We start from the raw sequence: 14,883 nt of genomic DNA, 5'->3' as shown, positions 1-14,883 counted from the left end.
GTGCATTCGACTGTATATCCAAATGGTTCCATATCCTGTATTAGTTATAAAGTTATACATACATACTGTACTAACAGACAAAGCCAAGCCAATGCATTGCTAGAGGTTGTCCCTAAATATTGCCCCACAATCTGCCATTTTCTTGCACGTTGTATGCTATGTTACAGTGTGCATCTTGCATCTAAAGCATGTGGTAAGGACAGGGATGAGTTCGTGCCCTGATGCTGTGTTCTTCACTGAGTGCTGGATTTTTTTTTTATTGCTACCTCCCATTGTTCTGCTGATCGGCTGCTGGGAGAGGGTTGCTATCACTCCAACTTGCAGCAAAGAGTGACTGAAGTTAATCAGAGCACAAGTCATATGGCTGGGGGCAGCTTGGAAATAAGGACATGTCTAGCACCATGTGAAATTAAATATAAAAAATTCTGTTTGGTCTTTTGAAAATGGATTTCAAAGCAGGATTCTGTTAGAGGAGCACTATTAACTGATGCATCTTGAAAAAAAAAAAATGTTTTCCTTTGACAGAATCCCTTTAATGTTGGAATTAAGTGGCTATGATTTAGGATTACATAGCACAACTCCAGACTTCCCTTGGAATTTGATTTCCAATAAGTAAAGGTGGTCATACACGGGCCAATTGTAGCTGCCGATATCCTTCCCTTAGACCGATTCGGCAGCTTATCAGCCCGTGTAGGGGCACTAATGGGCCTGCTGACCGACATCTGGCCTGAAATCGGTCAGATATTGATCGGGCAGGTTAAAAAATTAAGTCGTATTGGGGACCGTATCGGCTCAAACGACCGAATTAGCTGAAATTCACCCGATATCACCCACCCGTAGGTGGGGATATCGGGAGAAGATCCGCTCGCTTGTCGACCTCGGCAAGCGAGCGGATCTTAACGTGTATGGCCACCTTAAGTCATAACATTTCTAAAGAATTTTACTGTATTTGACCATTATCTGCTTCTGTGTTTCCATCCTTACCAGTCATTGCTTTAAAATCCTAGATGTCTAGGCACACATCTGCTCTCTCTCTCTCTCTCTATATATATATATATATATATATATATATTTACATATAAATAGATTATGCGGGGTTGTTTCAGACAGCACACATCCTATTTGTGCTATGGGAAGCCCCTTGACTGTCACAGCAAGATCACAGGTCAAGACAGAATGGGATTTTATTGCCACGGTCAGTTGGCAGATAGGAAATACTGATTCAAACTGCTTCTAAAACTGGGGATTCCCAAAGTATTAGTACTAAAGTCACACAGTGGAACAATATCCTTCTGTGTTACACTTAAATAGTCCTGACAGGAAGTACTGATACCAAATCTATTTCAGCAAATGAAAAGAATATGACGACAAGGATATTACTATACTAAAGGGGATAACAGGCATTGCTCTCGCACAATAAGATCAATGCGTGTCACTTAGTCACCGGGAAGTGTCTTTGTATATATCCCGTAGTCCTTATTGTGGTTTGTAGTGGCTACTGTATTTCTCATAATAAGTCATATCACTGTAAAAGAAAAAAAATGAATAGTATTTATTTCTCATTTATAAGACATTAGTTGCCTCATTTCCTTTTACTGGATCATATGCAGTATTATAAACAGCTTAAATATTACACATGCTGTTTTGCTACATAGGTTTTACATTTCACAAATGAATTAATGTTAGGTGTTTGATTCAGCACCAGCGCACTAGTCTTTGGTCTTACGAATCACTAATTATGGATTAAGTTTAGGTTTTAAGATTATGCCCAAACAGATTGGGGTTAGGTGCTAGAATTAGGCATGATTTGGTTAGGATTTGGTTTAAATCAATCTTAATATCTTAAAGCTCACAGGTTGGTTTTTCTGCCAGCAGAAAATAAAAGCATCTATGTGGCCTCCCACTGGCTTTAATGGGCACAGTATAATAACACTGACCTGCTGATAATGTCAGGTATCCCTTGCATGCAATACATCATAGCAGACTGAGGCTCAGTTTCACAATCATCTGAGCCATATGCTAATATTTCATATATAAATCTTTGCATTTATGACCCTGGGTTGTCTACACTAAAAAATGACACTTATGCTGTGGATGGAGCTAACTGCTTAGTAGCCCACATGTAGGGTTGCTACAGATCTAGTTTTTACTCGGACAGCCCGTTTTTGGGTTTTTTTTTTTAAAAAGAAAAACGTCTTTCCTGTTTCCAACATTCTGAAAATTTTTTGAAATCCTTCAAATTATGTCCGGAAGACAAAATAACCCAGACCCCTTATGTCATCACATGATCACACTGCGTGATGTCGGGGATGCACGGCATCATCATGCACACCATATGTCTGGGTTTATTACCCAGCAAAGGTGGAAACACTACCTACAAGCAAAGTAAAAAGAAGAGATGGATGAGAGGGATGAGCAATTATGTGACAGTAAACTGTACAACCCCTGGCTTTTACATGGGGGGCCCATTTATCAACTTTCTGATTTTAGTAATAGTTTCAGAAATGACGAAATACTCATTTTCACTAAAACCACGAATGCCAAGTAATTTATTAAAACAACCTAATATAAAAAGCACAAAGACAAAACCCGTAAAAAGAATCTGAATAACAATATGAAAACCTCAAAATCCTTGTTTTTGTAAGAATTTTCTTTCGCTTACAAAAAAAACCCATAAAAACCATTAATTAGATTGTTCCAATTTGCCCAGGACAGCTCCCACTTGCATTAGTGTTTTTCATGGTTTTACACTTAAGGAGAAGGAAAGATAAAAACGAAGTAAGCTTTATCAGAAAGGTCTATGCTCGTACAGCCATAAACACTTATAGAAAAGCTGCTCCAAGTCCTTTCTGAAAAGAAACACTGCATTTCTTTCCTTCTATTCTGTACAAATGAGCTTCTGTGTCAGACTTCAGGGCAAGAGTCAGTTTGCTCTTCTATTCCTCCCCTCTGCTGTAATCTGAGCTGAGAGCTGTTCCCTGCCTGCATACTGCTGAAGTGAAGCCAGACCAAGCTAAAATGGCTGCTGTCATCGAAACAAACAGAAGGAGATTTTAGGGCTGTTTACTCAGGTATGGTAAAGCTTTCTACAGATTACATATAGCATTCTAGCTTGCACTATCGGGACTAATCTATAGGCAATAAAAAGCTTTCCCTCTCCTTAAATAAATTACAATTTTTTTCAGGTTTAGAGTAATTATTATAATACACAATTTTTAGCACCAAAAATATATTAGTTAAAACAAACTGAATAAGAACGTTCATAAATGGGCACCATGCAATTAATAAAATGCATAACACTCAACTACGTATGTTTTTTAACCAAGGTATTGTAGATGGCTTAGTTTTATTACAGCAGGAAAAGAATTGGGCACAAACTTCCATACAATTGGATCAATAATAAAGATTCTCTACCTGGTTAAATTTGGGAGGAAAATAGTTATGAGTGATGCAGGTTAATAGGACAATATGCATGGTTAAAATAACCCTATAACCTTTACACTGATTTGCACTGTTATAAATCTGCCTGTATGTTTTGTAATTCCAGCTGCAAGTGTAGCAAGATCTCCCTTTAGAATTGTTTCCCTGTTTAATAAAATGCACCAACCCAGCATGGTGCTGTAATATCCATTAGCAGGGTTTCTTCCTTCCTTTGGCTTCTTTGCTGCATTGCAATCAATGACCAATAACTTGTTAGATTTGTGAACTTTATGCCAGGCAATCCTGGCACCTGTAGTAAGAGTCTTTAGAAAAGCTGCCGGCAAGTGATACAAATACTTGTTTTGTGTGTGATTTAATTGCTGTACATGTTATGATTTATTGGCTTTACTTTTATGATTGGTGTTTGGGTGCCTGCGTGATCTTCTGTAGCATAACTGGTGGGCTATGCAATGTAGTTCCACTTGGCGTCGGTGGAATGTGCTGTTGGAAAGACAAACCTCACACTGGGCTGATGTTACTATCCTCCATGGATAAGGAGAATTCTGACACAACTGTGCAGGATTAAGTACTGCCTGTATTATGTCTGTGGCAGAACACTATGAAGGAGCACCGTTTTCTGTAAGGTTTATTAGTCTTCTGATCCGACAACTTTTCATATCATGCAGAGACACATGCGAATCACTACCCTCTTGGTTCTTTCTAGAGCCAAACTGTAGGTAGTACCGCTTAACCAACATCTTCTTTTGCATTCAATTAAAGGGAAACTCCAGCTTCCAAACCAAAATTTGTTAAAAAGTCCCACACAACACAGAAACCCCTAATATACCTATCACTGTAATCTGTTCCTTCAAAAAAATATGACTAAATACCATTTTATATGCTGAAATTCTGCTGCAAAACAGTTGCTCTCTTTCTCCATCATTTGAAATCCTGCCAGGGGAGAAGGGACTAAAACATTGATGTTACATATTGTAGCAGCTTTCTCCACATCTTATAGACAGCATGCAGGAATTTTATAACCTACAATGCATTGCTCCGTGATGTTCCTTTCCTTTCCTTATTGACTTTTGCAGGGAATTGTGGGGTTTGGAGGATGCAGGCTGAAGGCAGGCTAAGGACAGTTGACTACATTTGTTTTGAGTCTCAAAGTAGTCAGTCTGATCAGCAGGAGAACAGGGGGCCAGGCTTAGGGAACTGTTCCAAACCATATTATTACATTAAAATTCATGAAAAGGCTGCATATTTTTTAATTGATGTATATTGCAAAGTTGCTTAAAATTATGTTTACTTTTCAAAAAGCTTAAGTTGTTTGGTTGGAGTTACAGTAACACACCTGTTGTCCTAAAAGGTACTTTCCTCCAGGTCAGGAGCATTTACAGAATGATCACCTAAAACAAATGCATGTGCGTGCGTAACCTTATTGTTATCCTTTAAATGCTGAACACATATGCTGCTGCCAAAAGTAGAAATGCCAGTTTGGACACACATTACAGCAAACACAAATCTCATCTTTCTTTCCCCCGTGGAATTCCCCTAAGATGTAATAAGAGGAGGAAGTGGACAGAGGCCATGTACACCCATCATTAGCGCTTGAGACAGCATCTATTTTAATGGCCCTTGTTCGAAGAAATCACCAAGATAAACAGAGGAGGCGGCTCCTGACCTTTTTCCCTCAGAGAAATAATACAGTGTTTTTCCCCTTTTGTTTTAGGTTTTCTTTTTTTGGTATATATTTGGATGAAGGGCAAGTCACAACAGAACTAGCCTGATTTGTAAGTGTCTGTCTGTGGTTTTTATTAACCTCCAAAGGCATAAAAATAGAGCTTGCATAACCTGTGGCTGCTGGTACGCCTGGCTGTAAATATGAATGTGGGTACAGGTATGAGACCATATCCAGAATGCTTGGAACCTGGGGTTTTCCAGATAAGGGATCTTTTCATAATTTGGATCTCCCTTCCTTAAGTCTACTAAAAAATCATGTAAACTTTAATTGAACCCAACAGGATTGTTTTGCCTTTAATAAGGAGTAATTATATCTAGGTTACCATTAAGTACAAGGCACTGTTTTATTACTGCTGAGACAAAAAGAAAATCGTTTTTAAAAATTATACTTATCTGCTTATAATGAAGTCCATGGGGGATGGCCTTCCTTAATTCAGAACTTTTTGGATAATGGGTTTTTGGATAATGGATCACATACCTGCATATGTGTTTGTGTTACATTTTAAGGTTATGTAATGGGCTCTGTTGTAGTGTCTGGTCCACCCCCCTATATAAAGTTTGCAATAAACTATACATGCAAAGGCCCACCAGGACTCCTCTTAGCTCCAACTTCTAGAAACAACTATGGTGTTTAAGTAGGTTTTGTTGATATCTTCCTTTCAGCAAGTGGAGACAAAGGAAGAAGGATGCAGGCCAGGAGGTTAAGCAGGGAGACTGTACAGAAGTGCCACTTAAGGGGACGCAGCTCATGTATCCTACCTTGCTGTAGTTGCTGGTTATACAATTTAGCTACTCGTCTCAGCAAATTAATGATACATAGGCAGTTCTGTTTGTCAGCGGTTCTCAACCTGTGGGTTGGGACCCCTATGGGGGTTGAACGACCCTTTCAAAGGGGTCGGAAAACACATATTTCTGATGGTCTTAGGAATCATTTTATGGTTGGGGGTCACCACAACATGAGGAACTGTATTAAAGGGTCGCAGCAAGGAAGGTTGAAAACCACTGGTCTAGCTCCCTGCTTCAAGGAAGCTAATATCACAGAGAGGGAGCCTGGTTGAATCCCCTATTCCGCACACTCCTTACTACCTGCACCAGGCCCATCTGTGGCAATCTCTGGGTTCTGGCAAATACCAGAGGGGCTGCTGTAAGATGCCATAGATAGTCACTATTTAGTGAGCTGGTGGGGGCTGTTTGAGTCTCTGTGTACTTCAAATGCCCAGGGCTATTTTGTATCTCAGTCCAGACATAATTTACACCCACTCATATACGTGATTGTGGGCACAGTAACATGACATGGAGGGGAGCTTGGAAAGGGGCCTGATATATTCAAGTCACCCCACTGAAACAAGCCTTTCTGATAAGGGACATTTATCCTGATCTTGCTGAAGATATAGCAGTATATAATTCATTTTCTCTGCCTGTGCATTTTAGGCATTATTTTTAAATAAGTCACTGATCACCTAGCTTTCAGTTAGGAAACAGGTAATACAGGTGTCACAGACTTCTCTTCGCTGGATGCATTCCATGGTGGAGAAAATGCCCTGTGTGCCATACCCCTAAAGAAGGACAAGCCTTTTATTTTTTACTTTGCACACAGAAAAGAAAGGATATAATAATATTTTATAAAAGTAAGCCTTTTGTCTGACATATTAGAATATTAGGCATTGTTTTCATAGTGGTGACAATATTCCTTTGGTCACACTAGCAGTTTAGGAACAGAACAGTTCTGCAATATAACTTATGTACTGCAGGTAAAAGCCAAGATATATTATGTGCATCACTATTATAGACTCTTTGCCTGGAATCCTATTCAATACACATTTTGCATTTTCCCCATCAAAGATGCATTTAATGTTTGCAATTGCAGAAAACTGTCACACAGAGAGGACCATCACATGCTTTCAAATGACTCAAACGGGATTACCCTTTAGTTAGCTCCCAACAACCACTTTGCTAGGAAATAGTGAGTATATTGCTGTCATCAGGAAGCTTGCCTAATGTTTCCCGACACTTTCAAGTGGGATAGGGATTCGCAAGAGGCTTTACAACTGCAACAAGAAGTCTGGAAAAATGGCCAATAATTGCTTGAAAAAATCACCTGTATTAGTGTTTTAATATTTTAAGGGGGTCAATATGGGGGTTTGTTTTTGGAGTAATGATACCGTGTTTTATTGAGCAAACAAAGGCCAAAATGGAGTGCAATTAGTAAATATTCAAAAGAAAAGAACACTTGAATAGAGGCAGTATACACATGAGCTGGAAATATTTTTTGCCTATTGTTTTAATTAAGAAATAATTACAGCTTGTTATTTCTGGAACTAAACATGAATATTAAGCCAGGATCACTGTAGTACTTCCTGTATTTCCTGAACCTGAAGAACTTCAAAGAAGCTGATAAAACTAGTTACCAATCCACTGAGAAGCCCCTGAAAATGAGCTGCTTAAACAGGGTCGGACTGGGCCGCCAGGTGGGCCCCAGCCCTAGTGGGGCCCGGCTGCCCAGACCCGACTCTTGCCGGCACTCCCTCTGCCCGACCGTTCCTCCCCTTATGCGCACTCAGGGTGGGGGCCCCTGCGGGGGGGGGGGGGGATGGTTAGGGGACGCGGCCGGAAGGGGAACCTGCAGGGCCCCTGGGGCTGGAGCTGCAGTGGGCCTTGCACCCCCCAGTCCGACCCTGGCTAAAAGGCTGCCGCTTAATAAAGGGAGGGGTTTGTTTGTTAAAGGTAGATAGGGTGCTCTGAAAAGACTGCCCTGTTTATAAAGGAAGAGGGGGTGAAGATAGCCCAACTTTAGTGCTTTATAATGGCAAAAAAAATAATAAAATACTTTTTTTTTTAAATTTTTTTATTAAAACAACAGGCAGAAATACTACACAAGTTCTATTCACTGTGTTCATTTTTAGCAAGGTGCTTTTGGGTGTATACTGTCCATTTAAGGCTGATGTTGCATGATGCATTTCGCCACTAGTGTTTATACCAATACAAACTGCTAAAGTAGGCACCTTCTTATGTTAATGGTTACTGGCAGTAACTGTAAAAACAAGGCAAATTTCAGCCTGAAAACATTTAAGTGTGCACTTTAAACCATGTGAGCAATTTGGCACAATGTAACATTAGGCTAATGCCAGACGAGGCGTAGGGCGGATATTTTCGGCAAGCGGAAAAGCGTTTGCTGAAAATTCTGCCCTATGCCTCCTACATGTGCCTGCACCCGAATGAATGAGATACGCTTGGGTGAAGGCACATGTAGCCGATATACGCATAACAACGCGAGACTTTGCATTATCTTGAGTTTTCATGCGTATATCGGCTACATGTGCCTGCACCCAAGCGTATTCCATTCATTCTGGTGCAGGCACATGTAGGAGGCGTAGGGCGGAATTTTCAGCAGGCGCTTTTCCGCTTGCCGAAAATATCCGCCCTACGCCTCAACTGGCGCCTTAAGGCAACTTCTGGCACAACCATATCTAAGAGCTGTCAAGTTCCAAAAAATATAGGGATCTACAGCTGCTTCAGAACTTCATCTCCTAGGACTCTATAATGTGATTGGGTCACTGGAGATCCAAATAAGATCTGATAAATTATCAGACACTTCAGTACTGGCAGTTTACTTATAAATGTAAAGTTTGGCTCAGAGTGGTGCTGCACCTCCTGCACGTACAGATTGCATTGCGCTAAAATGGCACTGTGCAATCACATGGCGCAACAGGGGGCCTCCCAGGAGACATCCTTCTACACATTGTAAGGCCTGCCATCTAGCCCACCAGATGTCAAGTCAACAGATCCTAGGGTTTTTTGGAGTGGCCCAGGTTGTCCATCCATATTATTGGGCGTTCCACTACACAATTCCCAGTTAAATCTGGTTGGCAAAAGAGGAACTGAAATCTTATAAATGTGCAAATAGCGTTACTGCCCAAAGAGAAATGAGAAATAAAGCTCACATTGATTGTAAAAAGTCCCCTATAGGAATTGTAATTTAGGTGGGAGGTGGGGGGTGGGAGGAGAGGTTAACAACATCTACTTCTTATTTGGTCTAGGAATAAAATAGAGAAATAATAAGAAAAAAAAAAAAAGCACAGAAAACACTAAAAATAAACATTTAGTGAATCTCAAAGTAACAATGTCTCCCTATAGTTTTACAGTTTAACTCCCTTACAGAAACTTCTATTGGCATTCCTCACATGATGTGCTCCATTACCATATGCAGGTTCCTTCTTAATGTGATTAATGTGCCCACGCAACCACATGCTTTCTTGTGGCTGCTCTAAAGCACTGGGGAGCCAGGGAAAGATGAAATCCCCCATTCTAACCCCAGGAAGTCTGCAGCACTAGTGCCAACACTCTCCTCACACAACTCTCTGCTGTATATTTTGGACCTGTCTGCTAGAAAACCCAATTGTGATAAAAAAAAAAAAAAACAACTTGTCATTTTCCTTTCAGAATGAGCTATTTTAACTTCTTATAAAACAGCAGAACAAAGTTGCAACTTTAGTATATGAGGCTGACTGCGTTTTGCAAAATACAATTAAAGTTGTAAATTTGGAGAAAAGAAATAGCATGTTTTCCATGCAAGCCAGTGTTATTCTCAGAGTACAGTGTACTGGCTGCTGCACAATAAGTTCCGACCATTACATCTGGTGTGCAGCATTATGAATGGTATTAGCATTCAATGGAGCATTGTTAAATTGGTGCTGGTTAGTAGCTTCTACTGATACAACTCTCTAGTGCAGGGGTCCCCAAATTTTTTTTACTTGTGAGTAACATTTAAATATAAAAAAGTTGGGGAGCGACGCAAGAATAATTAAAAGATTCCTACAGGGTGACCAATAAGGGCTATGATTGGCTATTTGGTAGCCCAGTGTAGACTGACAGACTACAGGAGGCACTGTTTGGCAGCACACAGGTATTGTCAGATCTTTAAAAATGGGCACTTGATCTGAGGCCACTGGGAGCAAAATCCAAGAGGTTGGTGAGCAGCTTGTCACTAGGGAGCCACTTGTTGGGGATCACTGCCCTAGTGGTTAGTCAGTATGTGCACTTGCACATAATTCATTGGTGCTAAAAAAAGGAGCACTAATGGGTATGCTTCTGTTTTAACGCTTTGCACTTTTAAGGATCCTTACAAGGATTATTTTAGTATATAGAAGGCCATATTCTTAGTAACCTTTCAACTGGTCTTCATTTTTTTTAGAATTATTTGTCATCTTCATCTACCTATTTCCAGTGGTCAGATGGTGGTCAATGACCCCAGCAGCCAAAAATATTATTGTTCTGCGAGGCTTCAATTTTGTTGTTATTGTTACCTTTTATTACCTCTCTTTTTATTCAGAGCTCTCCCCTTCATCTTTCAGTTTCTTATTTAAACCATTGCTTGGTTACTAGGGAAAACTTGACCCTAGCAACCATAAAGCTGCTAAACAAAAAGTTAGACAATTCAAAACCAGAAAAAATAAAAAATGAAAACCAATTTCAAATGGCCTTAGAGTGTTAAAGTCTACCCCATGCTAAAAGTTAAAAGACAATAAAAGCTGTGTATTAAGATATACAAGAGGAGGTGGGACCCTGTTGTGATGTTTTATTTGCTGTGAGGATGATGGCGTTTGCACTTGCTTTGTGTGCACTTTTCTGGATTGGATGATGGAAGTGATTTGGATTATGGCCTGGGTAAAGTGATTCATTTGACTTATTTCCTTGTTTTCCTATATATTTATAGTCAATGTTACTAAAAACATAATTAATCAGTATATCTCTATCCTGCATTTAAATGGCACAGCAGTTACATAATAATGACTCCCTTCATCAGAATGTTATGTGTGTAGAATTGTACTCCCCTACACCTGCTCACAAGCTTAGCTTCTGCCACATAACTGCTGCCCCTGCAGTGCATTCTTTAGCTGCTAAACTCTAGGTTTCAGGAGGAGTATGCGGATATCCAACAATGTACATAATCAGGATCTTAGTTGCCTAAGAGAGTTCTTGGTGCCCAACAAACCAATATCCCAAGTGGAAGGTTCCTACACCTAAAACTATTTGCCAATAACTGAGAACTTCAACTTTTTGCCACAGAGTGTAAAGCTTCTGCAAACTGTCAGTCAGGGATTTACCTGCTTCAGAAAAACAAATCTTTACTATAAAATAAACTTTTATTATCATTTTTTTTTACCCGAACTCCACTTTATGGTTATTTCAAGCTTTTGCTTTCCGTTTAATATGTCAAGCTTCAGTCCAGTTGGAGAACAATAAGGATTATGATGACCTAGTAGTATATTTACAGTTACACTGCAGCCCCACCTAATGGCAAAAAGCCGGTATGACAATAATAGGGTTATGTAATAACTTCAATAATTCCCCTTCTTTTAGTGGTACTAACACCATTTTTTTTAACATTTATCCATGAAGGCTGAAACTGGGTACTCATATTCTCTTTCCTTCTCTTTGTGTGCAAAAAATAGCAGCTGGAGAACTTAAGAATGTACCCAGCACTGGTATACTGTATGTGCTGCCACCTCAGGGGCCCCCACACCACCACCCCAACCATTAGGGGAGTGGTCTAGGTTGTTGGGGCCCACTGGCTTTTTTCCTCAATGATACACCAGCCCAGTCCAACCCTGTAAAGGTGATTTTTATCAAACAGCTGTGTATCTGCACAGATTACTCACCTGTGGAGTGGTCTTGCGGAAGGTATCATGGCCTTCAATAACGCTTTGAAGAAAGACATCTTTAAGAGTCCTGTACTCCTCTGGCATCAAATGAATGGATTCCAGCTGCTGTTTACAAACCTGGCAGTGTCCACTGCCAAAAGGTATGGTTAGGTGCAGTGTAACCGATAACCTAAGCAACCCTACTTTGGAGTAGGTTTATGCAATTAAATTAAATAAGTCTCTTAAGGTTGCCATACATGGTAAGATTCACTTGTTTGGTAAGGTTGACAAACAATCTGATCTTTCCCGATATGCCCACATACAGTAGGCGATATAGGGCTAATTTGATTGTTTGGCACAGGTGCTGTCGGACTGAGAACCATATCAATGAGCCGATGCGGTTCCCAATCAGAACTCAAACCTGCCCAATCAAGATCTGGCCAATTTCTTGGCAGATGTTGGTTGGGTAGGCCCTTCGGGGGTGCCCATACACGGGTAGATAAGCTTGCAAATCGGTATGCCCACCTTTAGTCTTCCATATGCGGCTACAAAAAATACTTACTTAAAACTAAACCTAAAATCCCTCAACTATGTCACTCCTTGCTACTGCTCCTTTTCCAGTTATGGAGTCGGTGATCTGTGCCTCAGCACTTAAACACTTATTTGCTCAGACATGTGCATTTTGTTTAGGACTTGTGTGTGCGCACAGGAAGTCAGGATACTGGTTGCTTGTATATGAGAATGTGGACAGCAACCCAAGATACACTATGTCTAACTGAGCCCACTGAATATTAGCCCCTGAGGAGGGAATTTCCCAAAAATTGTATCAGTATCACATTAAGGAATTACAGGTGGAGACTTAAAAATAATGCCTATAATAGTGAACTGACTGTAAGCTTTATAGGCACCCCTCTCCCAACCCAAACTGAAAATGTTAAAGATTTTTTTTTTTTTTTTTTTTTACACCTGTGTCCAATGTTCAGACTGGCAGGGTAATAGTAATTTTATCACCAGAGGGGCCTGGGTATAATGCAGCATAACTGAGGATAGACACAAATATATACAGTGAACTGCTAAACTGCTTTTTGCATTTCTCTTGTGTGAAAGCAATGGGTTTGAATTCAGATAAATATTTTATGTAAATTAAAGCTAAGGGATGTAAGATGATGTTGTTAGTGGGAAGGGGCCCTGCAGCAACCTGCTCCTAGTGGTATATCAGTCCAAACCTGCCTAACCTACACATTGCTAATCTATATGTCCTATAGGCATAGGATCTATTATCCAAAATGCTCAGGACCTTGGGGCTTTTATAAATGGGATAATTCTGTAATTTGGATCACAAGTCTGCTAAAATAGGATTGTTTTGTCACCAATATGGATTCATGGAGCTTAGTTATCATCATGTACAAGGCACTGGTTAATAATTACAGAGAAAAAGAAAATAATTATAGAATTATTTGTTAAAACAGATTTTATGGGAGATGGCCTTCCTGTAAATCAGACCTTTCTGGATAATGGGTTTCCACATAATGGATCCCATGTCCGTATCCAAAAAGTAGCAACAAAATGCCACATAACCACACAAATGTCTCCCGAAAATACAGAGTAAAGGTAAAGTATTAAAATTACTGATATTCAGCTCCATTTCAAACATTTAATAAAAACTATAACCTGTACTGTACTGTACAGGAATAGCTTATTTTCTAATAACTGAAATGTATTAGTGCATAGCTTTGTGCATTGCAAAACAGTCCCATATTTAAATCAGAATTGTAGAAGGAAATTAATTAGAATTAGTGGGAAACTAACACAGTGCAACACTGCTATTAGGGCCGCTGCTGGCCAAATGGGTGCCCTAAGCAGAAATTTACTTTTGTGCCCCATCCCCCAAATATTACGGAAGTAAAAATAAAATAATAAAAAAAAACACCTACTATAGGGGCCCCACACACAGTGCCCCCAATTGCCCCCATAGACAATGCCCCCATAATAAGTGCCCCCAATAGCCCCCATAGATTGATTGAACTATACGGGACAGCGGGATGCGCTATAAAAACCGACAGGACAGTGTTCGGGGGTATGTTATGATATATAAAAATGGTTTTTTTTTGGAGCAGCTGGGATGGTGCCCCCCTGGGAGTTGGTGCCCTATGCAGACTGAGTACTCTGCTTATAGGGAGCGGCGGCCCTGACTGCTATTTTATTTTACCTTTCCCAGACATCCCTAGTGCTGACTGTCACATGTGCAGTAGAGTATATTTAAAAACTGTCAAATTCTACTGTACTGAGCATGTAAATGCCCAAGCCTGAAACACCTGGAGATAAGTTAAGATGGTGATGGCACTCTGTGCGACTGGATTCACTGGGGGGTGCCTAACATATTGCCCCCCAGTGCTATTTTGCTTGCCGCAGAATTATCTATAGCTGGTGCTTTTTATGGAAATATATATTTCTTTCCCAGCCAAACTCACCCTATGGCTTGGGCTAGTAATGAATGAGAAAATGAGATGTCAGCAGCAATATCATAAATAAGAAAGCAGGCAATGGACTTTAGATATACTTACTTTTCAGACACTGTACTTAAATGGCCCCTCCAGCTTTCATTTGGGATACTAGAAATAAAACAAAGCTATATTTATATATTATTATATTTATTAAAATGGGCATATGTATTAGTTGTTCTGGTTTAACAGATTTAGTTTCATTCCATTTTAGGTATTTCCTAATTTAAAAAAACAGGTAAAATGTATATTTAGCAAAAGCTCTATTCATTGTACCAATTTACCAATGCTGAAAAAAGGAGGGAGGGTATACTGTCCCTTTAAGTGTCAGAACCAGCAGGGAGTGCAGAAATTTGTAAGAAACAGACTGCTTTCAATAGCAATCACAGTTAAAAATAACTTTAAAATCAATGTGTAATGAATATATACAGGTTTCTTAACAATACGTTTTCTTTAATTTAGCAAAATTCAAATTGTACACTCACAACATATCTAAAGAAATACATTTTTTTGAATGTTGTCATGATGCACAAACATTTCCCAGTGTCTGCTCTAGCTTTTTAAACTGTTAAAGGAAT

The 14,883-nt window shown here is 39.8% G+C and overlaps 1 protein-coding gene across 1 annotated transcript in view; it reads right to left on the bottom strand.

The window, feature by feature from the left end:
- prorp (protein only RNase P catalytic subunit) overlaps positions 1-14,883 on the bottom strand; it is a 43,087-nt gene that overhangs the window by 26,617 nt on the left and 1,587 nt on the right. Inside the window, exons 2-3 of the mRNA XM_002935333.5 lie at positions 14,369-14,416; positions 11,823-11,955 (exon numbers count right to left, since the gene is read on the bottom strand). Coding sequence (XP_002935379.1) covers positions 11,823-11,955; positions 14,369-14,416 — 181 coding nt within the window. The remainder of the gene's footprint in view (positions 1-11,822; positions 11,956-14,368; positions 14,417-14,883) is intronic.

This window comes from Xenopus tropicalis, chromosome 8, assembly GCF_000004195.4.
Source record: "Xenopus tropicalis strain Nigerian chromosome 8, UCB_Xtro_10.0, whole genome shotgun sequence".
Taxonomy (NCBI): domain Eukaryota; kingdom Metazoa; phylum Chordata; class Amphibia; order Anura; family Pipidae; genus Xenopus; species Xenopus tropicalis.
Note: the sequence above shows the minus strand (reverse complement) of the source record. Positions and strands in the feature narration are given on the sequence as shown.